This window comes from Cannabis sativa, chromosome 3 (genome assembly GCF_029168945.1).
Source record: "Cannabis sativa cultivar Pink pepper isolate KNU-18-1 chromosome 3, ASM2916894v1, whole genome shotgun sequence".
Taxonomy (NCBI): domain Eukaryota; kingdom Viridiplantae; phylum Streptophyta; class Magnoliopsida; order Rosales; family Cannabaceae; genus Cannabis; species Cannabis sativa.
The window spans coordinates 1531433-1556961 of record NC_083603.1 but is presented as its reverse complement, the minus strand read 5'-3'; the positions used below and the strand labels follow the sequence as shown (position 1 = coordinate 1556961).

General features: G+C 33.2%; 2 protein-coding genes across 2 annotated transcripts; both read right to left on the bottom strand.

Moving 5' to 3' along the window:
- Nucleotides 1–223: 223 nt before the first annotated feature.
- LOC115709674 (probable glycosyltransferase STELLO1) lies at nt 224–3503 on the bottom strand. Its single transcript, XM_030637837.2, has 3 exons — nt 1428–3503; nt 1088–1214; nt 224–1011 (listed from the first exon to the last, which is right to left on the bottom strand). Exons 1-3 carry the CDS (start codon nt 3167–3169, stop codon nt 538–540), a joined length of 2343 nt encoding a protein of 780 aa, XP_030493697.2. The 5' UTR covers nt 3170–3503; the 3' UTR covers nt 224–537.
- Nucleotides 3504–14427: 10924 nt separating this feature from the next.
- Nucleotides 14428–20816, bottom strand: LOC115711317 (polyamine oxidase 1). Its single transcript, XM_030639655.2, has 10 exons — nt 20652–20816; nt 20314–20563; nt 19941–20072; nt 19757–19818; nt 19518–19672; nt 17743–17886; nt 16851–17000; nt 15439–15693; nt 15272–15353; nt 14428–15167 (listed from the first exon to the last, which is right to left on the bottom strand). Exons 1-10 carry the CDS (start codon nt 20785–20787, stop codon nt 14947–14949), a joined length of 1587 nt encoding a protein of 528 aa, XP_030495515.2. The 5' UTR covers nt 20788–20816; the 3' UTR covers nt 14428–14946.
- Nucleotides 20817–25529: the final 4713 nt, after the last annotated feature.

Genomic DNA, 25529 nt, shown 5'->3' with positions numbered 1-25529 from the left:
AATAAAATAAATTTAAGAGTGGATACTCTTACCTAAATTAGTACGTGTCATCTTCAGTGAAAATAACCAGTTTAATAAACGGGTTTGGTGTGTTTGACCAAAAATGACCCAAATCTATTTAAGGCAAATCCAAACTCATTTATTTTGTGTGGGTTTCGAGTCTTGTGTATACCCAGATTGCCACCCCTAACTACCATGATCCCAGCTATTAAGTTAAACTTGGTTGCATGAAGATCAGCTCTAACCATTTCATTACTGAAGAGAGTAATTTTATGATATAACCTTGAGTAAATACAATTTCTAATGACAATTTACATCAATGAATCATACAGTGGAAACTATGGTGTAAAAAGATTTAAAAAAATCTACAATATATCAAATATGATGAATAATGAAGATAAGACATTTTCCTCAGAGCAGCATAGACAAGGGAATTTTCAATGTCAAAAGTGTTGTATGAACTTTCTCCACATAACCGAAAGTGTTGTTCTTGCACTAAGAGATTCACTAGAGATTCACTTCTAATGAACTGCTCTTTTAAACCAGCTCCATTAGAAGGGGGTCCCCAGCTGCCATGACTCTTATGAGCTCTACAAAACCGACCTCATTGGAAACGGTCCAAGGGTATACAGCAGGTACTTGAGCAGAATAAGAGCGAGAAGAGTTACTAGACAGTAACTCTGGGTTGTAAATCATCTTAAAGAAGACATTGTCAAATTGTTGTGGCGAATCCATTGCAGTGAAAAACATAGGAATCGCTACCTTGTAGTGCATATTGAAATTACCCACAAGGCCTACAAGATCTACAAAGTCCCCAACAAAAGCCCGAGGAATGTAGAAAATCTCCGAACTACAGATTGTGAGACTCTTTTCACCTGTGCTACTTGCTTTGTAGCTGACCTGAAGGTGAGCCGGCATAGTGCTTACAACTTTCTTAACCATTCGAGCTTGTTTTGAAAACCAATCTGACTTTTTTTCCTTACTTGAGACTGTAGTCCATGACTGAGGCACCTAAAACAAGGTCAAAGTAAATCAGACATGATTGATCATACTGAAATCAGTGTTCGGTGATTGGGATTTTCGTTACCTTATCAGTGATCCACAACTTAGATTTGTCTGCTTGTACTAAATTCCAGTAGTTTAGAACTGTATTGTCCTGGAGAAACAAGAATCCTTCTGCACTAGTAAACCTTTCAAATATCTTTGGCAAATACCTAGACACCATTAAAACATGTTAGGAGCAATTCCTCAGTTGGTAATTTGAAAAGTTCTTCATTTGATTTATTTCAAAAAATGGAAATGACTCAAACTGTATCAGCCATTGTTCTATACTACATATTCCTTAGGTTGCCATTATTTAGAACGTAATATATCAATAACAAGCTATCAAATGAAAAATTTGTCAATAATCCAATACAACAACTTACTTGTATATTTGGTCGAGTGAAGCTTCTTCCACAGCTAACTCTTCATTGGCTTTCTCAGACAAAATCACCACAGTTTTGAATATCCTGCCATAAAGCAATCTCCACTCCAAGGCAGTTCCTTCAACCGACCCACTTACAAACATGATCAGCACAATGTTACCGAAATTCTTCTTCCAGCGAACAAGGTTCCCAATCTCATAATTTACAGTCTCCGATTCCTTAACTCCAAGATGCACACAAGGTAGTTTTTGAGGAACAAACTCCTTCAACTCTCCCTGGTTGACAGTGGTTCCCAGCCGAATCCCATCCAACTCCAATGCCTTCAACTTCGGTTGATTATAACCAACAGCAAGCAAATCTTCAAGCCAAGCTGCTGTGAACTGCAAATCTTTTTCAGTCCAAAACCCTTCTTTTGCCATAGCAAAACTCAAATCCAATATTTTCTCGAATAAATTTCGCTTAGTAGATCTCCAAGAAACCAAAAACTTAATCAACCGACCAACATTTACATGTAGATCCTTTTCTTCTGCAAAAGGGTATCCTTCAATCTTATCCTCTCTAAATATTGTTGGAGGATAAACCACAACAGAACCACCAATTTCCCACAAAACCCTTTGTGCCCAATAACCCCTAATCACATCAGAAGCCATTGAACTAACAGAAACCGGAAGCATTAAAGCCCAAAACGAATTCGAATGAAACAATGTATTGAATGAATTTACAGGTACCATAACACCTTGTGGTAATGCAACCTTAGGAGAATTATCATCAAACCTTATATCAAATGATTCTGAACCCAATTTTCTAGTTAAGTAAAAAACAGAATCAACATCAGGTAAGCCATTAGATAAACCCTGTTGAATATATTGTGTACCTCCAAACACTTGATTATAGTACTCTTCATGACCAACTTCACCAACATTCTCTAATGGCAATCCCCTTGGCCAAACCGAACGCTGCCCAAAATGAACATAAGGATTCACAACCGATCTATTTGGATTCATACGATTATACTGCAAAATCCTCTCCTGCATTACATCCACACTAGACAATTTCAAATCAAAATGCTTACCAAGATCATCACCAACAATTTCCGCCCTATCATCAGCATCGAAAATCATTTTCGCGCCATGTTGGATGGCGAAAAGGTACCCAATTGTCTTCCTAACATAAGAATCATAAGGAAGGTAATCCAAAACACGAAAACCCAGATTAGCTTGGTCCTCCAATGTCATAAAAATCGCACCTTTAAGAGCCCAATCTGAAGGAGTCCTCGAATTCCCAACTGCCAATACTTGCCAACCCTTGATTTTAACAAGCTTCCGAAGTGAATCAGAAGGATAATCAGAAACCGATACCACAATCCATCGACGGGAAGTGAAAGATGCGTAAACCGAATCTTTATCCGAAATGGGTCGAACCGAATTGAAATCCAGTTTGGGAAGTTGAATTGGGATTGGCTTCTTAGTGTGAGAATTGAAACAGAAGAAAGTAGCTGAAGACTCATTAGTGTTGTGGAGGAAGAAGAGGGCTGCAATTACAAGAGCCAGGATCGTAAAGGTGGTGACTTTGAAGAGATTGAAGGAAACCCATTTGGGCAAACCGAGAGATTGAGGCTCAGGGAAGTGATCTGAGAGAATGGTGGTGGTCTGTTGGGGTTGGGGTTGTGTTTGGGGTTGCTTGCGATGAGGTTTTGGAGGCTTTTTCGAGGATGGAAATGGCGGGTCTTGTTGGACCATCATTACAGTTACAGATTTGGATTATCAAATATATAAAAACCAAAGCTTCGATTCAGTCAATCTCTCTCTCGCTCTTGTTAAAGCTCAGAGCTTTGACTGAACTGAACTGTGGTCTCTAACAATCACTGTAGATCGACACCATATGACATTGATGAGAGTATGGTTTTTGGAAGAGTTTTGCTGCCGACAGAACAGAAAAGAAGGTCAAACATTTTAAGGCATAATTAGTTAATTATTAGACAATAAAATACATTAAACTTCCCCATGTCAAAAATGAAAAAAAGGAAGAAAAAAAAACTACTTCATAAGATCATGACTTACTTGGTTTTTACTTACTACTATACTACTAAAGAAGTTGAGAAATGTGTAATATTTTCCTAATTGTAATCGTTTCTCCTCTTTACTTTAACCATAATTATCATAGATGATGACTCAAATATAAATGATAAATCAGTTAGGTGTTAATGATTTAAGATATAAAGTTTTGGGTATGGCTACATTACACTCTTAAATGTCTATAGTCCTCCTAATTTTTTTTTTCATGATAGCAAGTTGATATTTTATTTTATAAATATGATTAATTTATATATTAATATTTTTAAATTGATTTTTTAAATTATTGATTAGTGAGATTATACTTTATTAGACTATTTTAAAGACTAATCATGCATTTAGAGTTATTTAGAGGAATTTTAGCACATTTAAGTAGAAAATAGTAAAAGTAAGTGAGTTCGGTTTTATAAGCCAGAACTTAAATGAAAATTTTGATAATTTTAAAGGCAGAATTGGACTTGGAGCTCAACATGAAAGTTTTAGATCTTATTCTCAGCTTTTCAGAACATCTTAAATCGTCAAATTTCAAATAATATTAAGAAAATTATGGACAAAATACTTATCTGAGCATGCAATAGAGAAAACCCACGAAATAGCGCCCTAGTGCCACTTAAACTCCGCCCAGACACTCGTGTCCGTACAATTTGCAAAAAAATCAATTTTTAAGTTTAAATTAAGTTTATTTTTAAGGTTTTACTTCTACAAATAAGACTTTTAGAGTTTATTTTCAGTAAATTTTTCATTGCGTTTTGAAGAAGAAAACTCAAGAGAAGAGGAGAATCTACATTCATATCTAGTTTTTCTTCTTAAATTCTTTTAATTTTCATTTATAATTATGCTTATGATTATGTTTGAGATTATGGAGTAGTCCTCTTTTAAGTTAAGGGTTATTTTAAAACTCGAGACATGATTTCTTGTCTTTTTTTTATTAATATTATTATTTTATTTCTTCGTATTGAATTGTTTATATTCTTCTTTACTTAATTTTATGATTAATATTTTAATCTTGTTTAGACGACCGCTAAATTAAATTTTATATTATTCTACTATCTTAGAATTTTTTATTCACCTAATAGTCTAGGATTCTAGGTTTAAGTGATAAATTACTTTTAATGAATTGTGATGAGTTTATGATGAAGAATATAACCTATTTTAAATGAATTATATGTTAAATCAATTTGTTGCTTAGATCAACTTATCTCCATAGAATTTAATATTTTTTGTAGGTTAAATAGATTGCTTGCTTTATGGGTCTATTGCTTAGTAAAAAAATTTAATGATTTAGTGCTTAACCAAATTAGAAGTTAGTATAATTTTATGTAATATCAATCTTTATACAATTCCCCGACAACGGCGCCAAAAACTTGTTGCTATATTTTATAAACACTACGCAAGTATACGCAATCAAGTAGTAAATCTCACACAGGTGAGGTCGATCCCACAGGGAATTGGATTAAATACCACTAAATTATACTTATGATTCTATTCGGCAAATCAAAAGCAATTATGATTTAGAAACAGTAAAATATGAAAGAAATTCAGAAAACTTAATAACACAATTGAAAGTTGAGCAAGATGAGATAATAGGGAGGAGAATCCTGTTGTTGTTTACCCAAATCGTTAATGCTTAATTACTATCCTATTCTTGGAGTGAATGACAGATTATGAAATAACCTAGCTCCTTTCAGATCTTCTAGATTCTAAATCACATGTTATCTAATTAATTCCTTAATTAAACTAACATGAAATCAGCATTAAGTAATAATCTACTCGTCACATAAGTCATGCAAATACTTTCGTTTCACATAGAACATCGATTATCTTAATTTTAGCATTCTCAATTCTCACTTTTCAGATTTCGAATTGAGATCATAGAGCATGCACAAGGTGATCAATCTTAAACATGAAATTAAGAACAAATTAAGATAATTTCACACACAAGAATTGAGGAATGGTAATTAAACATTAACTAGGCAGAACATTAAACAACAATCATCATCCTCCCTAAATGGGAAATTTAGTTCAGAAACAAATCCATAACCATTCCTATAGCAATATTCGACATAAATAAATTAAAGAGGAATAAAGAAAAGAACTGTTGGTGGATGAATTCTGGATCTTCACTTCAATCTCTGTGCTCTTCCTGCCGCTCTCAGCTGTATTTTAGGGTTTCTAATCGCTCCCTTGACTTCCAATCGCAGTTTTCTATTTATATCTAACTTTTAGGGTTCGTCGGACAAAAATACCCCTGACCGTACGGACGCTCGCCGCGGCCAAAAGTGGTCTCGCCGCGGCCAAAAGTGCATCAAAAAACTACGTTTCTGCCCAGACTTTCTAGCCGCGGCCATGGAACTCTCGCCGCGGCGAGATGGAATTTTCAGTTTCGACATCTTTTAGTAAAATGGGCATAACTTTCTCATACGAACTCCAAATGGGCTGATTCAAGATGCGTTGGAAAGATGAGAAAGAGATCTAAAACTTTTATGTTTTGACTTTTTCCAAAATATGATCAGAACATAGTCGAATTTAGGCTTGAAGTTTCAGCTTTATTCTCTTTCAAAATTTTCTCTATTTTATAGATCACTGTTTTCCAAAATTTGTCCAATTTATACATTCCAAGTGTTGAAACCTGAAACCAAAGAAAACAAGCGTAATTCTATTCCAAAAACAATAATAAAGAAGAAAAATAACTATAAAATGTGATCCAAAACTTAGGCTAAAAATAGCCTAACAACACATCATTTTGAGCCATGAACTTTCCGCTTTTAAATTTAATTAAAGCTCGGGCATTATAATTAAAATTATTTCTATTGGAGAACATTGTCCCACATGGATTAAATGTAAAAGTATTGAGTCATATATAAGAACATGAGCTACTCCACTCATTGCCAATTGGTTTTGAGATGGAACTCTATGATTCTCAACATGGTATTAGAGCCATATCCCTAGCGGGCTTTCTATCCACACTTGTCAAGATGATTAGTCACCATCTTGAGGGGGGATATTGGAGAACATAAGAACATGGGTTACTCCACTCATTGCCAATTAATTTTAAGATGGAACCCCATAATTCTCAACAATTTCATTTTTAGCAATACATAAATGAAATAGGAGATATAGCTAAAACATTTTCTTTAATCATCTAAAACCTCCAACATCATTATTTCTTGAATTTATCTATGGAGAACTTAAAAGAGTACTTTTTCCAAGTGAAATTGACTAATGGTGACTATTTGTCTAATCTATTTGTGTTAATCACCTTTTTACATTTTGGCAAAACTTATCCAGTTAAAAAACTGTTCTTGTCATTTTATAAATCAATATTTTCGAAAACTAATACAAAGAATAGTCATATCTAATTTGGTAATATATGATTACATATCATCATATCATATCATATCACTACTTTTTGCTGTGTTAATCAGAATAGAATTGGTTATAGAAAAATCCCCATTTTGTTGGTAATTGGCTAATTGGGTTTCCTAAGCTTATTGGATTGGCCTTTTTGTCCTTTCAACAAGAAAGCCCTAGCTCTTGGCCACCAAGTAGTTTGAGGAAATTACACTCTATACCTTTTTCATATTGTCCTCTTTCATTTTTACCCTCTTTTTTAAAGTCTATCATTTTTACCTCTTCTTTTAAATATTGTACCAATTTTGCCCTTGTCACTTCAAGATACTCTCCATGTGACTCTCTTATGTTAGTGTATTTTGGGTACAATACATATAAAAAGAGGTATGTTTCAAATAAATATAAAATTAGAGGAAAATTTAGTTAATTGATTAATAAAAGAGGCATTTTTCAACTTACCCCAAGTAGTTTTAGGTATATTATCAACCAAGGGCCCATGACACGTATTGAGAGTTCCAAAAGGAAAACTTACAAAAATACTAGAATTTAAGTTAACTTTTACAAAAATATTGTCACTCGAAAATCTTTTAAAAAAAACTATGTTTTTATAAAACAACAGTAGAACACAAAATAGAACAACTAAAAATAATAGTAGAAAAACTAATAGACAACCGTAAAATAACAGTGAAAACTTAACACAGTACACAGTATTTTTGAAAAAAATTCCGTCCCACAATATAAAAATAAAAAAGTTAAAAATTTCAGTATATGGTATAATTATCCCTTCCAAAAAGAGATTATTTCATATATACACAAAAAATTATAAAAATACACTTATACAAAATTTTAAATACTTTTACGATTTTATTCATAGAAAATATATTTTTTTGATGTATTTTTATATTGTACTCTTATTAATCTTTTATAATCTGTATGCTATTTTTTTTGTAGTTTTTTTATTATTTTTATAAGACTTTTTAAAAATATAAAAATAATTGTTGAAAATAAAAATATAAAATTTTTACAAAAAAATTATAATGTATGTATTATTCCTTCTAAATATCCATAAGAAACAAAAACTAGTTGGAGTGGGACCCTGAAAAGTAAATAAATATAGATAGTAGATAGAATCATCATATAATAAAATATTTCACTAAAAAGAAAGGCCAATGAGAAGACATCTTATCATATTAGAAATTAGATTAGGATTGATTTAAAGGTGCTTAATCCAAAGTGTTCATGTCAATAAAGGTTGTAAAGTTCCGAATCAAGCCGCTAATTTAGTAAATATATGAATAAATTTCAATTGTTTTCAGATATTCATTCATGGGTATGGGGCCAATAAGTACCATATTCCATTATCAAAAAACAAAAAACCATAAGTTCCAAAAGTCCAATGTATGTAAAAAAAGTCTGGTCTGTTGACCTGTGTTTTTTCTCTCTGTTTTGCTGTTAGTCGTTTATGGTGTAAAGTGGTTTCTTGGCTATTTTCGCCTCTTTGTTTCTTGGACTGATTTGATCATGACAGATACAGAGAGGATGGATATCGAAAATGATAGGGACTTTGTCATCCTTACAAGTGGAGACGATGATGATGGAGGTTTGCTGTATGATACGAACGACAACGAGTTGTCGGATTTTGATGATCGATGGTGCATTGTCGGACGATTTCTCACTGAAAGATCCTTGGATTTTATGGCTATGCAACACAAGATGGCGTCTTTGTGGAGACCAGGAAAAGGTATGTTTGTGAAAGAATTGGAAGACAATTTATATTTATTTCAATTTTATCATCAAATAGATGTGGATAAAGTGGTAGAAGGCAGCCCCTGGACGTTTGACAGGGTTCCTTTAATCTTTTCAAAACTCAAATCGGGGGAGAATCCACGATCATTGGTTCTTGATAAACTAGATTTTTGGATTCAATTACATGGATTATCAACCGGTTTTATGTCAGCGAAAGTGGTTAAGGATGTTGGAAACTACATTGGCATGTTCATTGAAGCCGATAAGAACAATTTCATGGGAATATGGCGTGACTACCTTCGGGTACGGGTTTCTGTTCGAATTGATCTTCCTCTGAAACGAAGAATGAAGCTAGAGAAGAAAGGAGGAGAGATATGCTATGCTAACTTTAAATATGAGGATCTCCCAACCTTTTGTTTCATATGTGGGATCCTGGGACATTCTGAAAAATTCTGCCCAAGATTATTTGACACACCACCTCACCTGTTGAAGAAACCTTATAGCCTAGAACTGAAAGCTATGCCGAAAAGGAGACAGCACACAATTGGGACCAAATGGCTTCGACAAGGATTATTGATTAGAGGGGAGAGCTCCGGTGAAGGACCTGGAAAAAACTCAACCGAGAGGGACACTACGACAGGGAGAGAAGTTGATGGCGAGATTCAAGGGAGATTGCAATCAGTTCCACAATCTGTGGGATTGGATAGAGGAATTAAAGATATTGGATTGGCTATCAATGGAAATAAATCCCATGCTATTCATTCGGATTTGCCAGCAGGAAATATAGACAGAATCAATGTTACAAGTGAGGATTTAGCTGATGACGTGGATGGGGACTTGTTGGTTCTTGAATCAAAAAGGAAAAGAGTTGCTGAAACACAGCTTGTTGGGCCGAATATGGGTATTGAGGACTGTATGACTATTTCAGAAATGACAAAAAACTTTGTTGGGGCGGGTTCTGTGTCACAGGCCCGCCAAGCATTATGAATGTGTTAAGCTGGAATTGCCGTGGGCTTGGGAACCAACGGGCTTTTCAATTCCTTAAAGAGACTGTTACTCAAAAGAAACCCAGTTTTATTTTTTTGTGTGAGACAAAAAGTAATAAAGCTAGAATTGACTATGTGGGCCGGGGTCTAGGCTTTGAAGGAATGTTCACTGTTGAAGCCCAAGGTAGGAGTGGTGGTCTTGCTTTATTATGGAAAAATGAAAAAGATGGTAAAATAATTGGTTTTTCTCAAAACCATATTGATTTCATGGTAGAAATTGATGGTAGCCCAACGTGGAGACTTACAGGACTATATGGTGAACCCCAAAGACATCAAAGAATGGATACTTGGAATCTCTTAAGGTCCCTAGTCAATAATTCAAGGGATCCATGGTGTGTTGTAGGCGATTTAAACAATGTCCTTAGCCAAAGTGACAAACGTGGAGGGCAACCTTATCCCAATTGGCTCATCTCCGGGTTTGAACAAGCTATAACGGAGTGCGATTTATTCGATATGGAATTGGTTGGTTATCCTTACACTTGGGAAAAAGGGAGGGGAACACCTCGTTGGATAGAAGTTCGGTTGGATCGAGCACTTGTGTCTTCTTCGTGGCTTCAAAACTTTACGCAAGCTCGGCTGTTAAACCTTGAAGTTTCTCCTTCGGATCACTCGCCAATTTTTTTAGAGGTCATTGCTCCGGATATTTTCATTCCAAATAGGCGTTTCCGTTTTGAAAATGCTTGGTTAAAGGAACCAATGTGCTTGGAGATTGTGAAGGATTGTTGGAATACTTCTAGCCTTGCTTCGGTAGCTGAGAAGATTTCTTGTTGTGCTGATAAGTTGGCCACTTGGGGAAAGAATGTAACCGGTAACTTTAAACTCCGAATTAAGAATTGCCGTGATGAACTGAAAAACTTGAAGAACAAGAGGGACCCTATCTCGGTTCAGCGGTATAATGAGAAGAGAAAGGAATTGTTTTTGGTGTTGGATCAAAAGGAAGCTTTTTGGAAACAGAGGGCTAAGCAATTTTGGTTGAAGGAAGGCGATCAGAATAGTAAATACTTCCATAGAGCGGCTAGTAACCGCCGAAGTTTCAACCAAATATCGAAGCTCATGGATTCTAATGGCACATGGAAGGATTGGGAGAATGGCCTAGAAGATGTAGTTGTGGACTATTTTTCTTCTTTATTCAGTGCTTCGCATGTGGATAGTGACATGGTGATTCAATGTATCCAAAGGAAGGTGACATCTCAGATTAATGAAGAATTACATCAACCAATTGTTGCTGAGGAAGTGAAGAAAGCCATTTTCAGCATGCATCCAGATAAGAGTCCTGGCCCGGACGGTATGACACCTGCGTTTTATCAGAAGTGTTGGGAGGTCATTCAAGTTGATATTGTAGCCGTGGTGCAGAAATTTGTTACTTCAGGGGAGTTGGATTCGGCTTGTGGGGAGGCAAATGTTGTGTTGATTCCGAAAAAGAAACTTCCTGAAAGTATGGTGGATCTGAGACCTATTGCTTTATGTAATGTTCTTTACAAGATCATTACTAAAGTAATGGCTAATAGGATGAAGCCGTACATGGATCAAATTGTCTCGGAAGCCCAAAGTGCGTTTATACCGGGAAGGCTCATAACGGATAACATCATGGTTTCTTTTGAAGTGCTGCATTACTTGAAAAGGAAAAGAAAGGGTAAGGATGGGTATATGGCTTTAAAACTGGACCTCAGCAAAGCCTACGACCGCATTGAGTGGAGTTTCTTGGATTCAGTTCTTAGGAAGATTGGCTTCTCGGACCATTGGAGTTCTTTGGTGATGAAGTGTGTTAGTTCGGCTAAGTACAAAGTGATTCATGGGGGGAGAACTATGGGGCCGATTACTCCGTCTCGAGGCATACGTCAAGGTGATCCTTTGTCACCTTATATCTTTATCCTGTGTGCGGAAGGTTTATCAGCTTTGATTAGAAGATATGAAGCAATGGGCTTTATTCATGGGTGTAAAGTGGCGAATGGGGCTCCGAAGGTAACTCACATGCTTTTTGCTGACGATAGTTATCTGTATTGCAAAGCAACTCTTCAAGAAGCTAATCGAATTAGGGATCTCCTTCACCAATTTGAATGCGCTTCAGGACAGAAAGTCAACCTGGGAAAATCATCAATCTTTTACAGTACAAATACAGCAACTCATGTTAGAGATGATATCAATACTCTGTTACAAATGCCACAAGCGGATGAAAGGAGTACGTATCTGGGTCTCCCTAGCACTATGGGAAGAAATAAATCAGCTGTGTTGGGGTTTCTGAAGGATAGGGTGAGGAAAAAGCTTCAAGGCTGGGATTCAAAAGTCCTTTCTCGCGCTGGTAAAGAAGTGTTAATCAAATCGGTAGCGCAAGCCCTTCCTAGTTATGCTATGAATGTATTCTTACTTCCGTTGGAAATTAGTAGAGATATTGAGAGTACCATGGCGAGGTTTTGGTGGAAGAGTTCATCAAAAGAAAACAAGGGCATCCCTTGGATGTCTTGGGATCGTATGTGCAATAGCAAGAGCAATGGGGGTCTTGGTTTTCGGAATTTACATGATTTTAATATGGCTCTCTTGGGAAAACAAGGATGGCGTTTCTTAACAAGAGCCGAGTCTTTAGTGTCTCGGATATTCAAGGCTAGATACTTTCCCAATGGAACATACCTCTCGGCCTCTTTAGGAAACAACCCAAGTTTTGTTTGGCGTAGTATTTGGGAAGCACAATCTCTTGTCCGTGCGGGAGTTCGTTGGAGTGTGGGAAATGGTTCTTCTATTGATGTGTTGAACGAACCTTGGCTGCCCGATCAACTACAACCGTATGTGACTTCCTCCCATCCAGCTCTTTACCTTGCTAAGGTGAGTAACTTAATGTCCATGGACATGACATCTTGGGATGTGGATATACTTGAAGATCTTTTTGAGGAGAGGGATATAAGATTGATTTTGCAAGTTCCTTTAAGTTTACACCAGCAATCGGATGTGCTCTGCTGGTCTAATGAAGCAAACGGTTTGTACTCGGTCAAGAGTGCATATGCTCTACAACAAAAAATGAAGGGTACTGCTACCGAGAGTGAAGCCTCCGACTTTTGGAAGGCTCTTTGGTCCTTGAAATTGCCTCCAAAAATTAAAAATCTGGTGTGGAGGGCTGGTTCTAGCTGCCTCCCGACCCTTGCTCAGTTAGCTTCCAAGCGTGTTCCAGTTAATACTCGCTGCCCTTTGTGCGAGGAGATGGACGAAACAATCTCGCACATCCTCCTTACCTGCAGAGTGGTCAAAATGGTGTGGGAAAGAGTTGGTATTGGTACCACTGTTGCTGCAGCAGGAAGCGGTTTTATGGACTGGTGTATGCACATTTTCACGCCCCTGACAGCAGCAAAAAAAGAGTTGGCTGCTGCCCTTTGTTGGGCAATTTGGGGAGCAAGAAATGATGTTGTTTGGCAAGGGAAACCGTTTATTATTTCAACTATAATTGCCTCTGCAAAAGGCTATCTTGATCAATGGAAACACGCTCAAAAAACTCAAATTGAGTCATTATGGTCTAATCTTCAAGACTGTGATGGGATGGAGCGTTGGCTTAAACCTCAGGAAAATAGTATCAAGATCAATGTGGATGCAGCTATATTTGAAAGAGAGAACCGGTTTGGAAGTGCCATGGTGGTGCGTGACCATAATGGCTTGCTTATCGAAGGTCGCACCAAGTTACATATTGGAAACATCGCTCCAACCACCGCTGAAGCATTGAGCTTTCGGGAAGCTTTGAGTTGGCTCAAAGATCAAAATTATACTTCAGCTTGGGTTGAGACAGATTGTTTAGTGGTGGTCCAAGCGCTGAGGAATTTAACTAATCTGTCTTCTCAGTTTGGTTGTGTGATTCAGGAATGTAAAGCCATGTTGGCTAATCTAAATAATGTTTATTTTTGCTTTGTTAAGCGGTCAGCTAATAGAGTCGCTCATGAGTTTGCTAGAGCGTCTTTATTATATCCTGATTGTATGTTCAGTATGGAAAATATTCCAACTGATTTGTTACCTGTTTTGGTGACGGATTTTGAAGGTTAATAAAGATTGATTTTACCTTTCAAAAAAAAAAAAAAAAAAAAAAACAAAAAACCATCATTCTTTGCTTTCCATTGAGAGCCTATAAATCATGTCAATTATTAACTCCAACAAACTTAAGACTTTCCTTTTCTTAATTACTACCATAACCTTCATCATCATTATAATTATTAAGCTTAGTGCTTGAGTTAAGATGGTTAGATTATTAGAGAAGATTAATTGGAAATTGCAACTCATAAAAGGACAAAATAAAAAATTACTTATAGGTTAAAACCAAAAGTAGATTATTTTCCTAATAATGATCATCAAGTAGAACAAATTATTAGAATCAAAGTACATGAAATGGTAAGATTAGTGAAGAAAAGACAAAAACATAAATAACTGAGTATGTTTGGTATTGTTTTCTGTTTTTTGTTTTAAAAAATTGTTTTTAGAAATGAAAACAAAAAATAGTTTTTGAAGTTTTTAAAACACAAGTCATGTTTGGTTAGTGATTTTTAAAAACAATATTGACCAAAGGTGAATTGGTTTTTAAAACAGAAAACAACATTTTGTTGTTTTCAAAATTCTTGTTTTTTGTAACTTTGTTTTCTGAAAACTGTTTTTAAAAAACAAGGCCAAACAAGTCAAATTGTTTTTAAAAACAATTTTCTGTTTTTAAAAACAAAAAACAGTTTTTTAGTTATGATGCCAAACATACACTTACTTTCGTTTAATACCAAAAGGAATTATAATCCAAGTAAATGAGTAAGTTACAATGCTACTAAGAACAAAAGACAAAAATAGCAACTTAATTTAAATTAATACCAAAAGGAATTAGTACATTATTTCACTAATAAGCATCAAGTAGAAACAATTAGAATCCAAATATATCCCCTTTCCTCTAATAATTTTAATGGTTACAATAAAACTAATCAAATATTAAAAGCTAATATGCCCAAAATAATTAACTCTCCAACCTCCAAAAGGCAACCCCAAACCCAATTAATATATATATAAATATACCCCCTCACAAGAACAATCATATACACCGTGTGTGGTGATAATATGTGCATGATCATTTCGCACGTTTTCCTTCTCATCTCTCTAAGTTTTTTTTTTCACCTTTTGTCTGGTCTTGTCCTGTCTTGACTTTAATCCAACTCATTAAAGGCATTGATAAGGGTTTGAAAATAATTTTAGATCCAAACCCTTATTGACATCATCTTTCCTAGTGATCAAATTTTCAACTTCATCAAAGTAGGTGTGATGAGAATCGAGTAGTATAGTGGTAGTAGTAGGTCCATCTAGTCATAATATCGCTTCTTGGATCCCAATATTACCACTTAGATATAATTGTGTGGGAATTTCACATTTGTGGGGACCTGATACTACTGTTGTTTCTGTCTGTCCCAAAGTCAACGACCCGGTCAACGCTAACAGGGGTTCTAACAAAAATGTTTGATTTTGATCGTTTTGCCTTTCCTTGTTTTTACCAATATCTTCTAGTATAGCTTTACCAGTATCAATACCTATATATATACACATACAAACAACATCTTCTTTACATATATATAAGACTAATTTAAAACTAATCCATTTTGAGTTAAGTTGAAAAAGAACAATTTTTTCTTACCGGCAAGGTATCCGCCGTGTACATAGCCGCTAAATCTCTCGCTTGTGTGTTCGCCGCTGAAAAATATGCGTCCCACTGGAGCCTAACCAAAGAAAAAAACCATTTCTTTTAAAATTTCGAATTCAGGGGACATTTATTGTAAGCAAATGTGAGGTGAAAAGTGATACCTTAATGTCACGGAAATCTTGGTCATTAGTGATGAGAGGGTAGTTACTATAGCTGCCACGCTGAAAACGGTTGCTCCACCAGCGAGGAACAAGAATATTAGTAGCATCAGGAATATTGGGGCCAAACATATCTCTAAGAACTTCCATGGCTTCTTGCAATGTTTCTTCATCAGATTGAGATTCCACACGCTTTGATTCCTCATTTGTCAACGTTACAACAAGAATATTTGAGCCAGGATAAGCATTCTCCATGTGCTAATGACACATCACATTAACGTACAAGATTAGGAGCCAGCATGGCTTAAAAGACGGCGAGTAGTTGGAAGGAAACCATATTAAAAAGATGGTATGCTTATCAATCATTCAATCTGATATATAAATAAATATATATAGAAAGATACAGATATTAAATTTGGTATAAAATAGATTGTAGATATAGAATCCATATTGATAAACTAAATAACATTGGAAATGAATGAGACAAAGGAGATCCCACACTGTCTCCGCAACAGGCCACGTGTGCTCATTATAATATATCAATTCTTTATAAATACAAACAAATTGACCAATTTTAAAAGATTTGACGTCCTTTTCAAATTAATTAAAAAAAGGATTCGAGGAAAGAAAGTTAAATAAGTTTTTTTTTTTTGTAATTATTTTTGTTTTTAAAAACAAGTTGAGGAACAGCTTAGACAGAGATTGGTTCATAGTACAACAAAAATGGCCAGCTCTACGAGAGCGACAAAAACATCAATTACGCTATCAAAGATAAGAACCATAATAGAGACTAAAAATGTAAAAAAGTATTTTACATGAGAAAGGAAAAATTAAAAAAAAATATCTAGATTACAATTTGCAATCCAAGGCAGTTGATAGCATAATTGGACAGATATCGGACAAGGGTCTCAATCATAATCCAAACACAATGCCGCTCAAGGGGAAAAAATGTTGAGCGTTTGTTACATAATTGGACATCTTGGCCACAAGCGATGACAACCACAACTGTGTATGTGTCAATCAAAACCAAAGCTCTTCACAATAATACTTTATATATCTATACAGTATTGTTAAGAATACATGAAATTGTTCTAATGCATGTACATGCAAACTTATAAAGTAAGTCATCTTTAAGTAAAAAATACTATTCTATTTTAACAACTTTATATTTGAATCATTTGCAATTAGGTGCATGAATGTGGACACGTAATACTAATCACACACATAAAAACACTGATGGTTGATTCGTTGTCGTGCACCAATCAAATATAAACTACTACATAGCAAGTGATAAATTAAGAATGGAATCAGAACCAAACAAACTACCACAAAAAACATATAGCTTATATTATATCATATGTAGCAAAATTAGAAATATATATAGATTGCATGGGAAGAGTAAAAACTAAACCAACCTGCCAAAAAGTGTAGTAGCCTCTCCGTTCATGGGCATAGATGAAAAACTCCTTCCCGGGTCCACATGGCCAGAATTTATCAGGAAACTTGAGAAATATCTTAGTGTACACTATGACATCACATTGTTGTATAGCCTCTGTTTTCCATCTCTGTTTACAGTTATAAATTATGTTATCATTATGATTTGAAAATATGACATAAACAAATATTTCACGGCCAAGTGCCCAAAAAAAGTAAAAATATAAAATTTATAAAAGAGAGAGGCTGCATGGTCACCAGCCAACAAATCAGCTAGATGATTTCTTTTTAATTTCATGTTGTCTATATTATAAAATACAAATAAATAGCCTAATGGGCCATCCCTTGGTAATCCTGTGGGTTGCAAATTACAATTTGATTGCATAGATTCAGCCATCCACAGGATTTGCATAATGCAAACACCTTGGAAATCTTCCCCTCACGTCAGCTGCCAGCATAACCCAGTTGGGTGTGAAGAGCTAGCTATAGCTAGCTAGCTCATATCTATAGATTCTGACTAATTTAACTTAACACATTAAACGTTGTGGGCCATTCTTACATATAATATATACAAGGGGAACAAGTTGAGATTGGAACTCCCACCTAGAGGGACCCATACAGCATTTGAATTTCCACCATGTTGGACAGAACAATATTGAAACTTATGAGCATATTGAGCGGTAAAGATTCTCCAAATAAAAGCAAATAAATATGGTTGTAAATAGGGAAGGATGAGAGATACACAAATCTAAGAAAAATAAATGTGTAGTGTCACATCCTATTAACGAGAAGCTCATCAATGTGTCTTGGAATTGACTCTTAAAAATTATTTTAAAACAGAAAGGAATTAAATAAGGGAATATAAAGACGTACGGGCAAGGGTGGACTGAATGAAATGAGATCACTTTGGAGAACGCCAATGCTAACAGACAAAATTACGTAGTTGGCATCGTAGACGGAACCATCTTCTGTTGTCACAGTAACGCCGTTTCTCGAGTGCCGTAATTCCCGTACAACCTGCCCCAAATTATGCATGGCAAACATAGTTAATAAATGTACTAATCAACTGTACTAATATTATCTAAAAGATTCTGAAAAGTAAAAAAAAAAAAAGAAAATTTATTGAGGAGTAAAAGATGGCTCAGAATTCAGATGAACATATCCAATTACGCCAAAACAATTTTTGGGAAATCAAAATCACGATGAATTGCATCGTGGTTATTTAGAATAATAATAAATAAAAAAAGGTATATCCATTGGATACTGATTTTGTGAGCAATTCGGAAATAACATAAATACACAGCACATTTAATGGAGAAAATTGACAAGACTCCATACTTTCGTGTTCTTATTTGAGCTTTGATATGACATCTCACCTCAACGGCTAACGTTCTCAAGTCAGAATAATGCAAATTGGGACCTCTGGGGCCTACTAATTAATGAAAGGTAAAAGGCTTTGAGTCACCTCAAAATAAAATAAAATAAAAAAGATGGCGGAAAGGATAATATTGCTTTCCATTCCATTCCATGGTTCCATGATTGAAATCAAAGATATTGTTGGTAGGTCAAGGTATAGCTCTTCGTGGGGTATGGACTCAAAAAGTGCTATTTCTTAGCTTTCCTGTGTACAATTGACTCCGAGTGGAGTACTTAATTAATGAAACTAAAGGTAAAAAGCACCAACACTTGGAGCTTGGTTGAATGTTTCAAAGTCAAATTTTGGTTACAGAACAGAAGAAGAGAAGATGTACATGTTCACCAAAAAATAAGGAAAATGTTAACAGAACAGAAGTTTACAAAAAGATTGCCTTCAAAGAGAGGTAACTCAATATTTTAATTTTGGCAGTATACTCAAAAAATCTGACTCAAATTTTGAGATCTCTCCTAAACTACTCCTACAAAATGTCTCTTAATTTTTTACTGCAAAATCGTACCATAGACGTTTCATCTTTTGTATTCTAATACGGATCATCAGATTTGTCAGTATTATTTAAATATTCAAGAAAATGATATTAAATTTTGAAATTAAGAAAAAACCAACAGAAAAGCTGTTAATTGCCCGTGATACAAAGACCATAAAAGTTGGCAAACTATATTATATTACCCATTATAACCACTCTTAAATAATGAATATATGATCATGAATGAAAGAAAGAACTTATCTACTCGAGCATATGCGAAAGAAACCAGCTCCTGTAGGCTAATAATAATAATAATTAAAAAAATATTAAAAACAACAAAAGTGAGTTGACCCAAGTAAAGTTGTTGTTTCCCCATTATTATTATAATAATAACGATTAAGGACACCAAAGAAAATGAAAAGAAAAAAGAAAGGAAAATGCTTCTGAAAACGTCATTATCTTTAAACTCCAAAAGTGGGTCAATCAATCTCAACTCAACATACAAAAACAAAAAATGAAAAATCAAACAGTACGTGCTAATAGAAACAGAAATAGGATTTCTCCTCTATTCTATTTCTTTATCTACGTCCTTTGTTTTCATATGTTATGATTGGATGATTAAAAGTAAGAAAACAATGAAAGGAACCAAATCATTTTTATTAATTTTCCAAAAATATATAAATCATAAAAATATATGAACACAAACACGCAAAAATGATGAGCAAAATTAGTAAAATATTAATATACCTTATTGAGTTTAAGACGACTATCCAAAATATTCCCCCCAGATGAGAAAAGAAAATCTTCAGCCATTTTATATAGCAAATGTTCATAACCTCTTTCATCCGCAACTAAAAATTCTCTTTCTCCAAAATCCACATAAGTAGATATGGGTTCTACTTCTGCATTTAAAAAAAAATCATGAATTTTCCCATTTTCTCTTAATTCATTACTGACTTCATTAAAATTAAAACTGAAAAACTGACCTGCCATCTCAAAGTCATGTAAGATAAAATCAATAGCAAGCTCAATCGGAGTTTTGGGCGTTCTGGACGAAAGAAAAGGCCAAACCAAATTGGAAAGATAAAGAAAAAGTAAAGAGAAATTTCATTTTTTTTTTAAAAAAAAAAAAAAGTAAATGATAAAATAAATGAAAATATATACACATACGAAGGCGGTTCGGTTGCATTGGAGAGGTCGCTACCACAAAATTCCGCTTCCTGTATTCTAAGCTGGCGAATAGCTGAGTCGACCGCTTTTTTGTACGAGTCGGCAGCGAGTCCACTCGGAAAAATCTTCCCGCTGTAACAATAAATAATATAATTAAATCGATTAAATAACTAATAGAATATAAATTACCAAAGATTCAGAAGAACCATTAATACGAAAAATTCCAAAAATGCATGGTACCAAAAATCATTAAAACCTACATTTAATGCCTGCCTCATCACATGAGCAATTTACTCAGCTGGAACCAGATTAATTAATGAAATAAGAAGAAGAAAAGGAAAAACAAAGTGACCGGAAAATTTCGCATACGGACCTCCGATCGTAGATGTTATAACGAGCATTACTGTAATCGGAAAAGCAAGTTCTGAGACCAGATTCGTTAGCGAGTTCCCAAACTGGATTTGATTCTTTACCACCGACTCCAGCGATCCAACCCGCTCCAAGCTCTACCGACACTCCACCGAAATCTTCTTTCCGTATTCTCCCGCCGATTCGGTCCGACGCTTCTAGTATCAATATATCCTCTATTCCGTTCTCGGCCAACAACTTGGCGGCCGATAAACCTTTCATCAATATACGTAAATCGATCTCAGGTCAAATTCAAAACAAGAAAAATTTGAAATTTTGAGGTTAAGAGTAAAAAAATCTCACCGGAGACACCAGCGCCGATGATGATTACGGAGGAGCGAGAAGGTGAATCCATGAATGGAGGAAAGAAGAGAGAGAAAGTAGAGAGAGAGAGAGAGAGAAGAAAAATAAATAAAGAAATGAGATTGTGAATAGGCATAAAAAGCGGGAGTCTCTATTTATATAGTTTGTTTTTCAGATACTTTATTTTATTTTTTATTTTTATTTAATTAATTTTTATTTTTAATTGATTTTTTTCTTTTTTTGGAGAAGTGTGTTAAGTTTCTTTGTCCTTTCTTCTCTTGTTTTCTATTCTTAATAGTAATCATAATGCCTACTTGGCACTTTGACTAACCGTTGACGTGGAGGTTGGACGAGGGTATTTTCGTCTTTTCAATAACGGTATATTTTTTGACAGCTAGCTCACTCTCTCATTAGTGATTATGGGGGTATATTGAAATACACTGTTCCTATTATATAGTCCATACAATTTTTATTATGAGGGTAATTTTTTAAGAGCATTGCTAGATATGATGCCAATAGTATCAAGGTAGCATCTTTGGGAATAATTATTGAATTTTTTGTTTTTTTTTTTATTTTTCCTGAATTTTATTTGGGTTAAATAGGGACAAAGTCGAAAAAGTAAAATAAAAATAAAGTTGCACAAATCTCACAAGAAAAATAAGTTGAATACACAATAAAATACATTAATTATAAAGGAGTAAAATCTTAAAAAAAAAAAGACTAATAGCGACAAACCTCACAAAACGGCATAAAGCCAACATCACAAAGGATATAGGGTATAAAAGACTATTATTATGGAAAAAAAAAAACTAAAGATACACCCCCGAGCCAACCCAAAGTTCCTAACTCTCGACTAGAGATTTGAGAGAGCTTCAACACTTGTCAAAATCCAGTCGAATTTGGACTAAGGAACACAACCAATAAAAGCTCAAGAAACACCAAAATGAGTTCAAGATGGTGTGAAGGGGCAGCAACAACAAGACAATGGATGCACATTCTTTGGGAAATTCAAGGCTGGCCATAAAATTTAGTGGGCAATAAGAACAAAATATTTTTGTACTCTTGTTTTGAAAAACAAAAATGCGATATTTTTTAAAATTAATAAAAAATAATGTGTATTATTCAAATACGATATTTTTTTGAGCATTTTGGCTAGATGGGCTCTAGGCACAGGCCTAGTCTACTTATACCTATGACCGAACGGCGAACCTGGGAATATCCCATATCCCCCTCTCAATGTCAACACTCCTTGAGCTCAAGGTAGCCCCAGTGCACCAGAGCTAGAACGCCAAAAAGAACGACCAGGACCAAATGTAAAAAAAATAAAAAAAGAAAAGAAAATAAGCGCCACCCGAACTCCATACTCAGACAAGGATAGACCTCTCTAAACCATCACCAAAAGAAGGAAGGGCGGATCGAATCCACCAACACAAACCCCAATCGAACCCAAGCCCCTAAGCCCTACCATACCCACAGCTACCATCACTTACCACATTAAATCAATATTTATCTAATAGAGAAAATTTTATTCTTATTTTATGTGACTAATAATAGAATAAATCATTTTAATTTTCGTATACAAGACTATGTAGTTACTGTAAAATAAATAACAAAAAAAAAAAAATTACATTTATATTTTTGAAGAAGTGGTGATTTTTCTTGAGAAACATTCATCAAAAAGATGATGCTAATACTATTAATTTTATAAAAATTAATGGCTAATGATAGCTTATGGGTTAAAAAATGTAAATTGATTGAAGTTTGTGTTATTAGAAAATGTTTTAAATGATTATTATGTTACAAATATTTAACCTTAAAATTGGTATACATAGTTAATAATGCATGTGAAACATATAAATTAATTTGCATTGTAACAACCAAAAAATAATCCTAAAACAACAGTGAAAATATAATAAGTTCAGTGAGAATCTTAACGACCAGAAAAGTTTAAGGGTATGATTTGTCACATGTGAAAATTCGGGGGATAAAAATCTTAATTAGCCATTATAAAATGAATTAATTTTTTTTTCCTTAAATTTCTCATTTTTTACATTACCAGAATCTTTTATTGAACAAAAAAAGGGGTATTTTTGGAAGTTAAGTTTTTATTTTATTTTTTTTAGGGGAGTTCTATTTGCACCCCATAAGATGATAAATACACTTCATTATTTAAAAAAAAAGTATAATTTTTAAAAATTACTTTTGATTTTCTTTTAAAAAAAATTTTCTTCACATTATTTTATGTTAATTTCAATATTTATTTTGATTTCATTTTCATAATTATTTTCAAACTCATATATACATATATTTTTATTTTTTTAAAAAAAAAAATTCATATAATTTTTTATTTTAATTTTTTTGTTATAATATTTACAATATAATTTATTTTTATTTAATAGGTATATTTTTAAGAATATGAATTAGATGAAAAAGTTAAAAAAAAACTTAATACAATTAAAAATATAAATTTTATATAAAATAAAAATTATTAAAATAAAGTATAATTTTTTGAGTGTAAATAAAATTTCCACATTTTATTTTTGGAAAAGAGATGAGGTGATGTCAGATTAGGTCAGGTTAGGTCCATAGTATATAAACGTGTGGTCCATATCACAACGTGGAAGGCATTGATTATTCTCAACTAATCAAATTATAGGCATTAAAAAAATGTTTAAATTAAGAGAATTGCTATTGTTGTTTAGTAAATATTTTTTTTTTGGGATGAAATATCAACTTTATTAAATTAATATTCTGAGTATAAAATATCTAGAATAGCAGTTAGAGCATTAGACACAGAAATACTACGACTAGATCAGGACTGTGACATCCTAACAACAATATGTACTAGACGGTTTGCTGATCGTTTAACAAAACGAATTTTTATTAAAGGCATAGAGAGCATAAGAGAATGACAGTCTTGAATTAGATTCCCAAAGATGGAGCAAAGTGGCGAGCGGCTACGAATAGCTTGGATGGAGACTAAGCTGTCAAATTCCAGTTCAACATGTTGCCAGCCTTGTCGTTTAATCCAACTTAGGGCCTCTTTGATACCCATAATCTCTACAACCTCTGGTCCAAAGACACCATTAAGACAATGATGTAATTAAGTATTAGGTAAAAATATTTTTAATAGAGATATAAATAAGTGATGCAAATATAAAATATAGTTCACTTCGTTAAAAATTTACTTTAATATATAGTATGCTAATTTATGATGTAAAAATCTCACATAATTAAATGTGATCCAAATTTATATCACAATATAACATGATACAAAATTTGTATCACAAAATGTTATTATGCTTTTATATTTAACATTATATAATTTTTAATATTTTATTATTAAAGTTTAATTAGCATGCTAATTTACATTAAATGATCGACTTTCTCAATTATTATTATTTTATTATTAAATTTTATATTTACCTTTGTATTATTATTATTTTATAATTTTAATAAATTATTAGATGAGCATTAAATGACATATTAAATGTTGCATCAAGATTTACAATTATGTATTAGAGCATATTAATAAAAGTTGATGTAAAAATATCACAAAATCATATTTTGTATCAAATATAGATTAATTTTTGCATCTCTCATTAGAAATGGTCTTGAAGAAATAACTTTTAGAGAATATCCCTAACTAGTCATAGAACACAACTTATTGAAAGTGCTAGACAATATTAAATACCCAATAACAATACTCTTCGTTTGGAACGTCGTATTAAGTCGTATTGTATTGTATTGTATTGTATTATATTAAATTAGATTATATATCATATTTTTATATAATACTACATTAAACTTTAATTTATACTAAAATATTATATATTTAGGTGATTATAAAAGTTAATACTACATATATATAATTTTACATAAGAAAATGTATAAAATATAATTCAATATAATATTATAAAATATAATACGGTATAATAAGACGTACCACCAAACGAACGTTTAAATTAATAAAACATAAAATTTAGAATTAATGTGTGCACGTGAGAGTTCTTATTATTGATGCACACGTACGTGTGAACGTGTTCCTAGGTGGTAGTAGAGTACTTACCAAGCTTCTTCGAAGAAGCTGTCGATCTAGGCCATCCATGCATAATATATTTGGTAATAAACTAATTAATATTAATTAATTATCTTCTATAAAAAAAAAATAATTAATTTATCATAAAATAAAATAAATTATATAGTCTTCTTCTTTTTTTTTTTATCAAAGAAAGTGTCACGAAATAACAAGAATTCCCTCATAAAATAATATCTGATTAATATTCCAGTTGGGTAACAGTCTGTCTTGTGTGTATCGATATTGATCTTATTAGCCATATACAAATATAAACATATAACATAAATACATTAATTAATATATAATTAAACTAATAAAATTAGAGATTAAATTATTAATACCTTAGTAGTAGGAAAAGTTTTGTTTATAGTGAGAGATACTCTATATATATTTAGTAATGGGTATTTCTAAATTCTAATTTATTTTATATTTTGTTGGATCGATCTTTCATAATCGTAACGATTAATTATCATAGGCAAAGTTGTCATTACTCAATTTTTTTTGAAAAATTATCTATTGATATATACTCATTAAATAGGGTGTGAAAAGTAACATTTTTCAAGTTTTTATTATCAGTGGCGGAACTAGCGGTGAATGTTAGGAGAGACAATTTTTTTTTAACAAAAATAGTTAATTAATAAAAAATTATTATTATTTTTATTGGAAATAAAAATATAATTTTTTTGGAGATATAAATAAATATATTAGAATAAAAATAAAAATTAATTATTTTATGGAAATAAATATAAAAATATGTGAAAATAAAATTGAAAATTATAAATTTATAGAAAATAACAATA